Source organism: Brassica oleracea, chromosome C5, assembly GCF_000695525.1.
Source record: "Brassica oleracea var. oleracea cultivar TO1000 chromosome C5, BOL, whole genome shotgun sequence".
Lineage (NCBI taxonomy): Eukaryota > Viridiplantae > Streptophyta > Magnoliopsida > Brassicales > Brassicaceae > Brassica > Brassica oleracea.
The window spans coordinates 14,055,896-14,071,141 of record NC_027752.1 but is presented as its reverse complement, the minus strand read 5'-3'; the positions used below and the strand labels follow the sequence as shown (position 1 = coordinate 14,071,141).

The following is a 15,246-nucleotide window of genomic DNA, read 5'->3' as shown; positions in this document are numbered from 1 at the left end:
TTTTCTTGATTCTTGGATGATCATACAAGTGAACTAAACACCCATATTTATACTAGTGAGGGGTAAGTACAAGTTACTTCTAGATTTTTTTTTTTGATTTTATTCTAAACATATTCTACACACTTCTTAATCTACACACTTCTTAATCTATACTCTTCTTCTTTCTCTAGATTTTTCTTCCTCTTTGGGCTTTGATTAATATTGGGCTAATGAGGGAAACCCAACATCATTTCAATAAGTTGTAGAGATTTAGGTGATTTTGTTAAACCATTCTATAATATAATCTAAAACCATGGGATTTAAGTTTTAATTTTTTTAACTAAGAAACTTCACTCAAACACCCTAAAATCACCTGAAAACTTTAAAATTCCACAACTTAAAATATTTTCAATAACGGTGGATTTTAGAGTACTCTACGAAATGTTAAGTTCAATAACAGTGGATTTTAAATGAATTTTTAAAATTCATATTTGAATAACAGCGGATTTGTAATTTTAATATAAATCACCTAAAACTCTCAGTTGAATACAACTCCTAAGTACGTCAACCATAAATATGAACACAAGCTGTTTTGTTAAGCATCATGTTTAGGCACAACGTGATAGAGGTGCAGAGCGGTCAACGGCCGGGATAGATATTTTCCGACATAAGCAAATCCACTACGATGCTTGTTTATTCCTCTGCAGGCGTTGTTAGTTTATTTTGAAATTTTGAATTGGCCCTTGTTTTAATACTATTTGAATCTACCATAGAAATTGAGCTTGAGCTTGAAAGAAACTAGGTTGTAGTTGACAAAAAAAAAAGAAACTAGGTTGTTTTTTCATGCATAAGTTTTGTGTTTTCCCCGTACCTTTTATTTCTTACCCTCTATAAGAGTTTTTTTATGTATCATTTCGTAATCTCTGGTTCTTTAAGAAAATTTCACTGAAACTGATGAAACAACGTGCCAACTATATGCAATATTTAATTCATTCCACCAAGGGGAGAAGACAAAAAAAGATCGTGCAGGCGACTAAATCCAGGGGACTGGTGAACGTGAAGCTGATTCAGTGGCCAGTTGAGCTATACGACGATTTAATCCCCTCACGTGTCATTATGTATCTCGCGCTCAAAGTCTAATTTGCAAACTCTCTTTTAATATATCTAAGTGCTATGGTTGGAATTTACCCATATATATATGAGTATTTGCATATATATATTCTCATTTTATATTGATAATTGATTAAATTGTTTATGGATGTGATGGTATATATATAAACCAAGGGTTGTGGGCTCTTTCCCTCCCTAAATTTTGTCTTTTCCTTATAGATTGGTGTCTAATTAATAGAATATTATGATTCCCTCAGAAAAAATGCAGTTTCAAATATTCTTTGAAAAGAAAATTGCAGCAGTATCAGGCCAGTCGCTATGTGAAAGGATAGATAATTAAAAATATGAATAAACTGGTTAACTGACATATGTTTACAGAGACGTTAAGTAAATTTCAACTGGGTATGTACAATCTATAGTGAATGAAAGGCCAACTAGATGTTTTACTACTTTTTTTTTGTCATCAATATTTTACTACTTTGATTCTATTTTTTATTTAACTGTTACAGCTCAAGTTATTTTTATATAATATATTATTTTTATACCAATATTATATTTCTTTAAAAACAGTCAATATATAATAAATCGAAGAAATATATGTTCTTTTGATAAAAAAGATATGTTATATAAATAAAACTTGAGTGTCAGCAATGTTATACAAAGTTACCCGTAGTTGTCAGCAAAAAAAAAAGTTATCCGTAGTTTCATGATGAAACCATGTCGAATATTTTTTTTCAAAAAAAAAAAAGAAACCATGTCGAATATTTTTTGGAACTATTCAGACAAACTTCTCATCTATTTCTAATTTTGTTCGGTGTATTATCCTGCTATATATTTTTTTTAATAAGTTATCCTGCTATATTTTAAAAAAAAACTGTAAAGAAAATTGTTACTGCAAAAAAAGAGAGACTAGGGATAAAAATTGGTCGTTTCTTATTGTGTGACAACAAAATATATAATGTTTAGTCAAAAAAAGCCAAAATATATAATGTTACTTCAAAAAAACCCGTACTAGAGATAAAAAGACAATTGGTCGTTTCTTCTTGTCTGACAGGATTTTCTCTGTGGGCGGGACTATCCGTTGGGAGACTAGCCTCTTGTTTCTGATCACTGACGCAACCATGGAGCAATATTCAATCCTCCAATAAACTGTTTTTAATATATGCATTTATACATATTCGAATATGCAACATTGGCCGGTATGTACAACGGGGGTTTTTAATAAATCCTAAACTACAAATCCTTCACTATTAACCATATAATATTAATATTAAACTCATATTGCTTAAGGATCAATCTTTTCCTAAGGATTTTTGTGTGTGTTCCTTGTTGACGTGGCAGTTGAGTTTTGTCTATCGCGTGAAGGGTTTTCCGTGTTCGTGTCATTTGTAGTGGAGAGGAGAAAAAAAATTTTGTCTCTGCAATTGGCGATTCGCTCTCTCCGGGTAGGATTGATGAATCGACGGGTTGTTATGTTCTTTCTCCTCTGATTCTTTGGATTTACATAGGGTTTCATGTGGTTTTCTTCGCAAATTAGGTTACGGAACTGGGGATTAGGGTTTTCAATCGAATCGGGTTTCATCACAATAAATATTTCAATTTAATAAATAAATATTTCAATTTAACATGTTTTAATTTTTTTTTTAAAAAATTAAAATACTTTCAAATTTATTATTTTTTTATTCTTAAGGATTCCTAATGAATAACACCATTGGGTATACTTATTTGATTAGAATCCTTAACTATTTTGAAAATAATAATAATAATATAATATACCTAAGGATTCCAATGGTGAGTACATCATTGGAGATGCCCTAAGTTATCAATACATGACAGAGTTAGTTTGACAAAAAAAAACATTATTAGATTATCAGCATATCACAAACTTTTAACCGCTAAAACATTTCTATCACAGATAATAACTCAAAATTTCATATAAACTAGATTATTTTTTGTTTGAAATAATTTTTAAATGAAAATTCTAATTTCATATATTATTATATATTTTTGAAGTTATAAACTTTATTTTATTTGTTTTTAAATTGCAGTACACTATATAGTATTTTAATTAAAACAATTGAAATTTAGTATGAGAAAAAAATAAAACTGTAATATTTATTTTGTTATAACTGTCTATTTTAGTTTTCGATCTTAAATTTATGAATAAATGGTGAAAAGTTATTTTTCTATGTATAATAATTTATTTTGTTATGTATAATATATTTACTGTTTGTTCTTGTGAAAAATATTTCGAATACATATTACAAAGCTTTAGTTATATTTTTAGGTTCTAACCTGTTTTATGACGTGATATTCGAAAAATTATAATATTTTAACTTTACTAAATATATTCAAAAGTTAATATGTATTTTATTAATTTATATTTAAAATATTATGAAATGAAATGCGATATTATATTTTAAATCCCTTTCGTACTGGTACATTCTTATAATGATTTTATAAAAAAAAATTAATATTTTTGTTCAATCCCTTTGTACTTGATTAATACTTTAATATGTATTTATATGGATTTGATAAATATGGTATCTTTGGGTGCAGCCTAATTTTTACTTTAATTTTATTTTTAAAAGTTTTTATGTCTGAATTTACTGAAAATATTTACATACAATTTTATAAATCTTTCAAAAGAGTTGCACAATAACGTTCATCCCTCACATAACATAGTGCTTGTTCATCCAACATATACATTTTTGTTGACAATGGCACACTTGTAAATTTATGAATAAATTGTGAAAATTTATTTTGTTATGTATAATATATTAGTTATTTACCGTTTGTGCTTGTGAAAAATATTTGGAATATCTACTGCAACCCTTTATTTATATTTTTAGATTTTAACCCATTTTATGATGTGAGATTGAAAAATAAAACATAATAACATATAAAATCTACTTTGAAACACTAATAAAAACAACTTTTAAATTATTTGTTTTCTAATAAAAATTATAACTTCAATCGAATTTTATCAAAGTTGTAAAAAATGTCCAAAATCAAGTAAGCATTAAATTAAATGATAACACAATCTGAGAGTTTAGTAGACTTTAACTTAGTTTAGTTTGAGTTTTGGTTGGTTGTCATGCGTTAAGAAAGACGTTGACAGTTATTTTTTGAAAATATTTTAATCGATAGACTTATTATGTACCATCTAAACCTAAGGCCACCATTAACCATGTCTCTTAAGTAGGTTTTTAAGAGGTGGATCTCACAATTTTATTAAAAACAAGCCCCTCCTCCTCTTTTGCAAGAGACGACTTTGTTTGGATTTTTGTACTGTTCATGGGCCCCACTGACATGTGGCGGTCCGCGATTGGTTCGTTTTTAATTTTTTTTTTTAAATCAGACAAAAAATAATAATAAGAACCTTTTAGGGCTAATCATGCTCTAACTAAGATGGTATTAGATATAATTCAATAAAACATGGTTATTTTTGTATTTGTAACGTCTATGGCTAATGGTCACTCCGTCTAGGGATTCCATCATGTGCGCAACGGATTGTGTATTATATTCGAGAATTTCGAAAAGATGTTTATTGGCATACGATCACTGCATGATTATTTTCCGTATCAATTCATTTTTTTTCCTAAATAGATCACCGTATACCAAAAATCCAGATGCTATTCAAGAATTAGGTTTATTTAGGTTTATTTACAAAACAAAAAGTAGTCAGAATTTGCCGAAAAAAATGGATCAAACAATGCGGCAGAGAAATCAAATGGAATAGGGACAAAATATGATCACACCAAAGCATTGAGAATCCTACCGAAAGCACACAGCCTACACTCAAAAAGAAATCAAATTAGTGATTCAAAAGTACGTAAATAAGAGAAATGGCAAACACAGAGCCAGCGACGGTTACCAACAAGCAAATCATATTCTCAGGTTATGTGAGTGGATTCCCGAAGGAATCCGATCTAAAAGTCACCACAACCACCATCTATCTAAGGATTCCAGAGAGATCCACATCAGTTCTGGTGAAGAATCTTTACTTGTCTTGCGATCCTTACATGCGCATTAGCATGGGAAAGCCTGAGCCGTTGAGTTCTTCGCTCGTCCCACCGTTCAATACCGGCGAGGTACGAACGAGGATAACATATTTCAACGTTCTCTAAAAATTGCATATCTTCATTGACATTTTGAATAAGATAATTGTACTATTATGTTTGTGTTAAATTGTTAATGCATTGGTTAAATTATAATAGTTTTCAGTCGATGCTTGAAAATTTGTATTTCATGTAGATATATTATTATATTCGTGTAATATATGTGTCTCTTATAAATATAATGTTCGATAATGTTGCTGCTCTTCTGTTTAGAAGAAAAAACATCTTGAAGAATCCAACAAGAGGGTATAATTCGAACCGGATGTGTTCGACCATTTCAGTAGCATTAGACATATATATAATTTTTTTTAACAACATAGACATATATATATATAATTTTATGACCCCTAATCATTCTCAGCCAAATATGGTGTTCCCGAAGAAATTATGTTTCTAGTAATTGATAATCTCTTTGAGAGTTATTTTATTTTATTTTATTTTCTTTTCTCGGTCGTTTAAAGTTAATTTGAATTTATTGCGTGTAGCCAATCATTGGCCTTGGAGTATCTAAAGTGATAGATTCAGGACATCCAGATTACAAAAAAGGAGACTTACTCTGGGGAGTAGTTGGATGGGAGGAGTACAGTGTTATTACTCTATTTCCTTACTCACATTTTAAGATCCATCACACAGATGTTCCATTATCTTACTACACTGGACTTCTTGGTATATATCTTATCTCACTCGTTATTTGATTGTGACAAATCATGGTAATGTGATTCTTGTTTTTTTTTGTCATAGTGAAAAAGCATGGCTGGTATGATATTCTTAATATGTTTCTTTATACACAAGTGTTTGGCAGGAAACATAGGTCATTATGGTCTGGATATACAAAAGTCAGAATAAGTGAAATTTTTACTAACAATCATGTACAATTTCGGTTGGATAGCTGAAAAACTTTGTAACATTTCTTCAAAACATAAGAGATGATTGTTTATGTTCTAATTGAGTTTCCCTATATAGTTTACTTCCCTGAATGGTTATGGCGCTAGCTAGTGCTAATAGTGCATTTAGTTTGAAATTAACTACAGCTTTAACATTTGAAGCAAAATTATGTTGTTATTTGTAAATGCAAACAATATGTTTGTATGTGTTAAAAAAAACCAATATGTTTGTAATTGCTTTCATTTGATATTAACAGGTATCCCTGGAATAATTGCTTTAGTTTGATATTAATTAACAGGCATGCCTGGTATGACTGCTTATGCTGGATTTTACGAAATTTGTTCACCTAAGAGAGGAGAGACTGTCTTCGTATCAGCTGCATCCGGTGCAGTTGGCCAGCTTGTTGGACAATTTGCAAAGCTGGTGGGTTGTTATGTTGTTGGAAGTGCCGGTAGTAAAGAAAAGGTACTTGAAACTCACCATACTTAAGTTCAAAAAAAAAAAAACTCACCACATAACTTATATAAAACAGTAATACATTTATATCAAGATATGGAGTTGCTCATAAACCCTAATGCTTCTCTATGGGGCTTTTCTAAGGTTGATCTTCTCAAGACAAAGTTTGGATTCGACGACGCTTTCAATTACAAGGAGGAGAATGACCTTAACATAGCCCTAAAGAGGTTAGAAAATACATATTTAGTTAATAGGTAGACAGACAATCATATACATCTTTGGCTTATTCTACAATAAATAAATAACTTACTAGGTATTTTCCGGAAGGGATCGACATATATTTCGAGAACGTGGGAGGTAAAATGTTGGATGCAGTGCTGATAAACATGAAGTTGAATGGTCGTATCGCAGTTTGTGGAATGATCTCACAGTATAATTTAGTGGATCCAGAAGGTGTACACAATCTAACCACGATCCTTTACAAGAGGATAAAGGTTCAAGGCTTTGCTGTCTCTGATTTCTACGACAAATACTCGAAGTTTTTGGATTTTGTGCTTCCTTACATAAGACAAGGGAAGATAACGTACGTCGAGGACATAACTGAAGGACTCGAGAGTGGACCTTCTGCTCTGTTAGGAATCTTCCACGGTAAGAACGTTGGTAAACAACTCTTTGTGGTTGCTCGTGAGTGAGAGACCACTAGCCACGAGAGTTCAGTTCCTTTGGTGACTTGTGACGGTTTGTTTTTGTTTGTTCGGACTAATACAATTTGATAACCAGCTTAATTAAAACATACAGTTATGCAAGCTTTATAGCCTGTTAAAGTTTCTATTGGGCCAAAAAGCCCAATAAAAGAGTTTTCATTGTGCTGTATAAGCTTGCGGCCTTATAGTTTTGATAGTTATAGAGGGAAAATTATTAATTTCCCGCGATTCAACAAAAATCATAATCCCTCCATCTTTCTCGCGATATCTTCTACGGTTGTGCGATCTCGAGTTTCATACTTTCAATGGCGAGCCCAAGCGCTGTGTCTGAAGATAGAAAATCGGATGACATCGAAATCGTCTCCGTCGGAGCTCTCTATAGCGGCTCCTGGGATAAGAAGTACTGGAGTTCATCTAGGGTTGGTTCCTCTTCGTCTCTCAATATCTTTTGCTTTATATATTTCAATTTCTGTGAAAATTGTAATCTGATTTTGACTTCGGTTCCTGCGATTTTTATCCATCTTCAGAATTTTCGATTGAGGTGATGTGCATTTGATCCGATGAGTAGCTTCAACAGTAGATCGAACTCTAGTCTCTGATTTTGAACAAATTTTTTATTTAAGGTTGAATTCGAGTGATACTTAATAGGATAGAGGCTAGAATCTTAAGCTGAGGATGTAGATTGGTATCAAAGTAGAGAAGCAAGCTTATCAGTTATCGGTTCCTGAACAACACATATTGATTTTGTGTAGACTTTTTTGTTTAAGTAGCTTCTTTTTTTATTTAGGGAAAAGATCGTTTCCCTTATCCTGTGGGCTATAAAGCTGTTCGAGCTCACAATGGGAGCACATATTATATGGAGATTGAAGAAGGTGCTAAAGGACCTTTGTTTCTGGTGTGTTGCTCGTGATTCCCTTAAAATCTTACATAAGGTTGTGCATACGTTTTTTTTTATAATGGAGTAGAGTCTGATTACTCTATTGATGCAGATTCGACATCTGGATGAGTCATGGACTGGTCAGACACCAGATATTGCATGCGGAAAGTTCCAGAAGACGGGCCTTTCCAACTTAAAAGTATGGCATGGGAAACGATTTACTTGTAAGATGAACGGCGTGGAGGTACATCTCTGTTTCTTTCTGTTACCACGTTAGACCATCTCGCCTGTTACTTTTATAGCTAAGTCTAGTCTACTATAAAACAAGGGTCATGGCCTTTCCAAAAATGCCTAGATGTTGTTGAGATCATTTGACGAAGCTTTTGAAAAACACAGTTACTATTTGTATGTTTGTGACCTTTACAGGAAAAAGTAAAATCTGCTTTTTCTTTAGGTCATGGAACATTATAGTATGAGTAGCGCTCTGATAAAGGGATTAAGAAGATACAATTAACATGTGGGGATCTATAAGCTGTGATCATGCCTTTTATTCTTCCTGATAATTTGATAATGAGGCCAAAACAACCCGTCTTTTGTCATTACAGGCATACTATATTATCCTTGCATTTCTGACTCCTCAATCTGAGTTGATACATAGGAAAAACCGTATTAATTGGCATATATACCTGCCAGAAAAATCGAGCATACTACGTTAGCTAAGAATTATTCAAATGGTTTGCCCTCCAGGCCTTCCTTGAGTGTTTTTCACTAGTAGTATGACTTGGCTTGTAGTTATTCTGATCCTACCAGTATGATCGGGATATTAATTGCTTGCTTTCTAAGATGACTGTGATTTTTTCTTATGCTGCAGTTTTTTGGCTTTAAAAACCCGTTGGTTCAGAAATTGCTCCGTGAACTTGTGAACAACTCCCACGGGATGGTAGAATCTAACTCCAGAAATAGCGTTTCTCAAATCCGGGTCGATGATGAAAGGCCAGCCAAGTGTGAAAATCCAGATTTATTATGTTATCTGGACATGCCAGTGGCTAGAAAGAAAAGAAGTAGAAAAGCTGAAATAGGCCACCAGAATTCAGTAGTTAAAGAAGGCCATAAAAAAACAAGATTCCAAGACTCATGTTCTGGTGGAGAGATTTTAAATTCAGCAACAGTGTCAATCTGTTCAACAAAAGAAGAAGTGGAGATCGTTGGCCTTCAAGGAGCACTACCAGAGCAGTTGCATTCTTGTCATGCTACTAACGAAAATTCATCTCCCCCAATAGAAAACCCTCCCGAAGTGAAAGTAGTCGTCCCTATCCAAGAAACAAACCAGCTTCCTGACAGCTGTACAACAAAGCCATTATCCAACATTTCTGAAGAGGTAATCCAATCAGGGCTATAGTCTATCAATAAAAAAAAATTAGTATACTTCTCTCAAATCCCTCTTCTGATTATTTTGGCATAGTAGGCTTGTGAAGTTTTAATTCCGGGGAAGTGGTATTGACAAGAGGATCTTCGATTTTGCAGCTTCATGGATTGCAAGCAAAGGAAAACAAACCCAACGATGATACTTTTCTAAACGGGAGCCAAGATATGACCAGTTCCAATCTTTGTGCACCCGATACCTTGGAGTTCGTCCAAGGTATATTAGCTTTTCATTCTTCTTGTGAACTTGTTTAATACGTAAGGACGTTTTCTTGTAGCTAAGAATGTGACCATTATGGCTGCATCTTCTTAGATTCCTTTTCGTCCAATTCATGCAGATAACCCCATAAGTTCTGCTCTAGCAACAGATGATAATACAAGTTGCGAGCAGAAAGAAGAATTGACCCTTGCTGACATAGTAGTTAATGAAGGGCATTCAGCTGGACCATATACCGAAGATTTAACTGATCAGGAAATTGCCAAATCAATGATCTCATTTCTACTTCCTCGAGCAATTCCACTGCTTAAGAAGGCCTCAGTCAAGAAGCCCCCAAAAACTGATGTGTCAGAAACATTGTCTGCTAGATTAAATCATTCAGACAACTCCAAAACGAGCCAACTTGATGATGCGTCAGGAACTGGTATACGTAACCCCTACAAAATGCCTAATTATAGTCTGTTTCCGATTGATATTTGCAATACATTTTCACACTGTCATTCCTGAAGTATTCCCTTTTCCCATTGTCCATAATTCGTCTTCAAAAATTGCAGTTGTCTCCCTGTCGATAAGAACATGCACTGGAGATGATGAGAACAGGCAAGTCGTTGCTCTAGATTCTGTTCAGGATTTTACAAGTGATGTGCCCATTGCTCCTGACAGTTTTGATGAGTCTCACTTGGATGATCCTGGGAGTGGGCATATCCTATCATCATCTTCCAAGGAAGCCTATCCAGCAGATCTTTCCAAAAATCCCTTAGACGAGGAAGATGTTGTAACAGTAATCCCAAGTCCATTGGTTTCTGCTTTGGATACAGTTGAGATCATAAAGCCGTCTTCACATGATGTGCCCTTTGCTCCTGACAGTTTTGATGAGTCTCACTTGGATGTTTTTGGGAGTGGTCATATCATCTCATCTTCCAAGAAAGCCTATCCAGCAGATCTTCCCAAGAAGCCCATAGACGAGGAACAGTTTGTAACAGAAAATGCAAGTCTATCAGTTCCTGCTTTAGATACAGCTGAGATCATAAAGCCGTCGTCACATGATGTTAGTACTATTTTGGAAGAAAATAATCTAGGCGGATGTGTCAAGAAGTCTATGTTAGTACCACAATGCACCAGTCCGACTAACAAGATAATTACCAAAGAATCTGAGGAACTCCGTGCAGGGCAAACAGAGCACCACTCTGAAAACAAGGAAGCAAAGAGTACATCTTGTTCTACTGAAGGTAGTAAGCTAAATCTATCAATATCACGCTCACAAGGCTTTTCATGACTATCTGTGCTTAATTATCTGCAGGTAATGGTCTCGTTGTTGGCACAACCCCTACTGAAGTTAGTTCTGCTAGAAAAGAAACACATAAGGTGTATAGCAGGAAAAGAGTCTCGACCAATCAGCTGCGAGGAAACAAGAACTCATCCTCAGAAAGTAAAAACAGATGCAGAAATACTGGAGATGGTGATTCAATAAGCAAGATGTCTCCTATTAAAACCCAACGTATCTTGGAGCCTCAGCGGACCATGTCTACCAACTCTGTATCAGATAGAACAAATCCCCAATGGGATGTAAGCAGTCATGTAACCGAACATTACCAGGGTCCTGAGCTGATGAAGGTGAATAACAATCAATTCACCAGTGTATTTTGCAATGAGGCGAATGTGATACCACAAGATATAAGGCCAGCTCGAGGCTTTGGAAATGCAAGTACATCACCACCATCATTTCCAGCGTCAAAAGTTGAAAATGTTCAAGGCCATATTGTTGAGGCACTGGGCATCCAAGTCTCTGAACCACCTTCTACCAAGTCTCAGTATAAGGAACATACCAGCGAGAAAAGCATCTCCAGTGTGCCGGAAATTTCAGCTAGTTCGAGTTTAAAGGTCAACAGAGATATAAAGATCAACAATGAGATGGAAAAAACTGTTGAGCTGCTTGGCTGCTACTTTCATCCCATGCCTGTTTCATCAGTTTCTCTTCAGTCTGTTGGTAATGAAATCTATATATGGGTGTTGAGCTTTGCTACAGAAGATAGAGTTAGAACCCTATTTATGTACAAGATATCAGCTAAAGCACCAACCAAAGGATTCCCCTCTGTCGTTGGTCACACACCTATCATACTCCCCAGTGAGGATGGCAAATCTGGTGGAAATGTAAATTCTGTAAGTTTTCTCCTAGTTTCTTTTGTTAATCTGCATGATTGCTACCATATCTTGTTCCTCCTCTCTAGGTGTCTGATAGTGGTTGCATGTATTCAGAAAACACTCGAGAGGTCTTATTTTTACGTCACTCCAGACGGGGAGCATCTTATTTTTACTGGCAATATCAAAACATCATATTGCAGGTTCAGACACCTCTTTACTGTTTTATATGTTACATGGATACAAAATAACGAATTAGCTAAGGGATTGCTATCTCTCGTTTTTTTGCAGGAAGAGGGAAATTGATTGCTCATGTTTGACTTGTACATCAGCCTCCTTTGAAGAGAATGCAGTGAGAATTGTCGAGGTGAAAACTGGTTACGTTTCTCTTGTGACAAAACTTCAAGCAGTTGACAGTGTGCAGTGCGTGGTGGTGTGCGATCCTGACTATCTCGTTGCAGTTGTTAAAGGTGGAAACCTTATTGTCTGGGCCATGAACTCCAGTTGGAGGTGCTCTCATCAGACTTCACTGCTCTTCTCTTAAAATTGTTGTCATATCTTTCTTCTGCTAGGAGCTGCATCAGATCTGCTAACGTTCATTTCTCCTATATTTGCAGAGGTCCTACCGAAGAATTCGTTATTGCAAATCCTTGCACACCTTCATGCATAGTGGAATTGAAGAAGATCCCAAAATGTCCTCATCTCATTATTGGGCACAATGGTATTGGAGAATTTACAGTATGGTAATTTGCTCTCTTATTCTCTCTCTCTGAAGTTTTTTTCTCTGCCCATCTCTTTGCTAAATTACTGAAAATTATTCCTGCTAGGGAGCGATGACCATCAGCTAATGTTGCTTTTCCTTTTTATTCCTTTCTCCTGGTTGCAGCCTGCTAACTTTATTTATTTTCCAACTTAGGGATATTTCAACTCGAAGCCTAGTATCAAGATTTGTATCTCCCAGCAATATGATCTTTGAGTTCATTCCAACCAGCTTATTTGCGTGGCACCCTCTACATAGTCATTCTACAATGGAGGATCATATCGACATGATTTTAGCTGCAACAAAACTGTGGTTCTCAAAAGGGATCAACAACAAAACATTGGTTCCAGCTGAAGTCAAAGACACTGCCATCTGGCTTTTAGTCTCTACCGATCCTGACCCAGACGTTAAATGTGACACTGTAGAAAGACCAGGAAGATGTTGGAGACTGGCTCTGCTTGTGAGAAATCAAGTCATACTGGGTAGTCCAATGGATCCGAGGTATCATCACATCACACCACTTTCACTGCCTGCATGTTTTCTTTGGAAATCCATTTGAGAAGCATGAATATGTTACCATTTCGAAATCTATTTGCCCATTGGGGCTAATGGATCTGCGGTTCACAGGGCTGATGTAGCGGGCACAGTATCTGGTCATGGAGTAACAGGCACAGTCGACGGAGTTGTGTATATGTGGGACATGTCGACAGGCTTAAAACTCGGCTCCCTCCATGATTTCAAAGGTAAACATTGATTTAAAGCAGACATGAAAATAACGAAACCGTTTCTCAAAAGCTTTTTTTTTTTGCTATCAGGTCAAGGGGTTTCATGCATAAGCTCAGATGATTGGGGGAATATATGTGTAGCAAGTGAGGATGGCCAGCTTCTGGTTTATTGCCATCCCACCAAGGAAACTCAAAGTCAAGGAGTGTAGGACTTGGAAAGAGGTTTTGGCTTCGATTGGCCACTATACAAGCGGGGGATTTGTTATCTAGTTTTTTAAAAAAAAATCAAGAGGATAAATGATTAAACGCTTATGTATATATATTCGGAAATTTATATGAAAATCTGGGAAACTGACATTATAAAACAGTACAATTAATGTGTTAACTAGGATAAGATCTGTGCAGGGTGAGTTTATTTGTATATATTATCGATAGTTTTTTTATATATTTGATCATTTTATTTGTATATATAAAATATTTTTTGTTGTTATTATATAATTTTTTTCCGATGGATTAGATCAATTTTTATTAAAAATAATAGAACAAAACTATAATTAATACATCATGGGTTGATCGGATTGGACATTAAACAAATTATAACATAAAAACTTTATTTTTTCCATCGAACATATTCTTGAAAAAGGTGAACAATATTGTTTTTACAGTTAAATTATTTTGATTTTTATCTTCCATATCCATATGGTTTTGAAAAATCAACCATCGAATTAATACATGTCATTTTAATGTTTTTAGTCGTATACTTAAGGAAAACTTACATTTTTGTAATTTAAAGTCGTTTTAAAAAATTCAAAATATAACATATAAGAAAAAATCTAACATATAAGAAAAATATAACATATAAGGTGTCCTCATTTTTATACTTTAAAGTCGTTTTAAGAAAAAAATATAACATATAAGGTTTCCTCATTTTTGTAATTTAAAGTCATTTTAAGAAATTCAAAATATAACATATAAGAAAAAAATATACTTTTTTAATTATACGGTTAATGTGATTGTTTATTTTTTGTAATAATATAAAATTAAACAAAATGAAGAAGGATGCAAAAATTTATTATCAAATATTTATCATTCATAATCATTAATTGTCATATATACTTTAATCATATTAGGCAATTTCGTAGCTTTTATTTAAGGAAAGTGCGAGAATATTCTTTTGTACACTATTTATCAATTTAATAGTTAGTTTAATAAAAAGTATAATATAAGTTAAGATGGACCAACCGATTTCTCTAAGAAATCTGAATTTCATTCTCATGGTGACACGTGGTTACAAAACAATGTTTTTGTAATGTTTCTCAATTAATATATAAGGGATAGATTAACATATTATTAATACCATATAATGTAAACTTACCTAATCCAAATCTAACACATATGTAAATATATAGTAATAATGCACATATGCTAGAATGATATCGACTTGCTCTCCAAGTGTCTCCATTTATTCTTTAATTTTTTTATGGGTTTTAAAGGGCTTTTATAATTTGGGTCCGTAAGATAGATCTAAAATATATCTAATACCATATAAGAAGAGAAGGGTTCCCTCTCTCTCTCTCTCGATACATCCCTCTCCCAAGTTTAGGTCAGCAAAGTTCCTTCCCCCACCTTTCTCCACTCCATGGCCACCCGTCTTTGGTTTGAGAACAACTGCGAAGTTGGCCTCTTTTCAAAACTCACTAATGCCTACTGCTTAGTTGCTGTTGGAGCCTCTGAGAGCTTTTATAGTGCTTTTGAGTCAGAGTTATTTTTTTAAAAAATATTACATATAAGGTTTCCTCTTTTTTAATTTAAAGTCATTTAAAAAAATTCAAAATATAATATATAAGAAAA

General features: G+C 34.1%; 2 protein-coding genes across 2 annotated transcripts; both read left to right on the top strand.

The window, feature by feature from the left end:
• The first annotated feature begins 4,808 nt into the window (after positions 1-4,808).
• LOC106293771 (NADP-dependent alkenal double bond reductase P1) lies at positions 4,809-7,325 on the top strand. The gene is made up of 5 exons (XM_013729420.1): positions 4,809-5,183; positions 5,696-5,876; positions 6,394-6,560; positions 6,696-6,778; positions 6,865-7,325. The coding sequence occupies exons 1-5, from the start codon at positions 4,938-4,940 to the stop codon at positions 7,241-7,243; spliced, it is 1,056 nt and encodes a 351-aa protein (XP_013584874.1). The 5' UTR covers positions 4,809-4,937; the 3' UTR covers positions 7,244-7,325.
• Positions 7,326-7,469: 144 nt separating this feature from the next.
• LOC106343859 lies at positions 7,470-13,794 on the top strand. Its single transcript, XM_013783193.1, has 14 exons — positions 7,470-7,674; positions 8,043-8,150; positions 8,245-8,376; positions 9,004-9,510; positions 9,657-9,771; positions 9,893-10,195; positions 10,326-11,000; positions 11,072-11,931; positions 12,028-12,113; positions 12,202-12,420; positions 12,528-12,653; positions 12,827-13,171; positions 13,298-13,413; positions 13,486-13,794. The coding sequence occupies exons 1-14, from the start codon at positions 7,561-7,563 to the stop codon at positions 13,602-13,604; spliced, it is 3,825 nt and encodes a 1,274-aa protein (XP_013638647.1). The 5' UTR covers positions 7,470-7,560; the 3' UTR covers positions 13,605-13,794.
• The last annotated feature ends 1,452 nt before the right edge of the window (positions 13,795-15,246 follow it).

What these genes read in the sequence shown, in the direction of transcription:
- LOC106343859 (XM_013783193.1), top strand. Translation starts at nt 7,561, where the DNA reads ATGGCGAGCCCAAGCGCTGTGTCTGAAGATAGAAAATCGGATGACATC. An exon ending in TATCCAACATTTCTGAAGAG is followed by an intron (nt 9,511 to 9,656) that starts GTAATCCAATCA and finishes TCGATTTTGCAG; the next exon opens with CTTCATGGATTGCAAGCAAA. An exon ending in TGATGATGCGTCAGGAACTG is followed by an intron (nt 10,196 to 10,325) that starts GTATACGTAACC and finishes CAAAAATTGCAG; the next exon opens with TTGTCTCCCTGTCGATAAGA.
- LOC106293771 (XM_013729420.1), top strand. Translation starts at nt 4,938, where the DNA reads ATGGCAAACACAGAGCCAGCGACGGTTACCAACAAGCAAATCATATTC. An exon ending in TTACTACACTGGACTTCTTG is followed by an intron (nt 5,877 to 6,393) that starts GTATATATCTTA and finishes ATTAATTAACAG; the next exon opens with GCATGCCTGGTATGACTGCT. An exon ending in GTGCCGGTAGTAAAGAAAAG is followed by an intron (nt 6,561 to 6,695) that starts GTACTTGAAACT and finishes GGCTTTTCTAAG; the next exon opens with GTTGATCTTCTCAAGACAAA.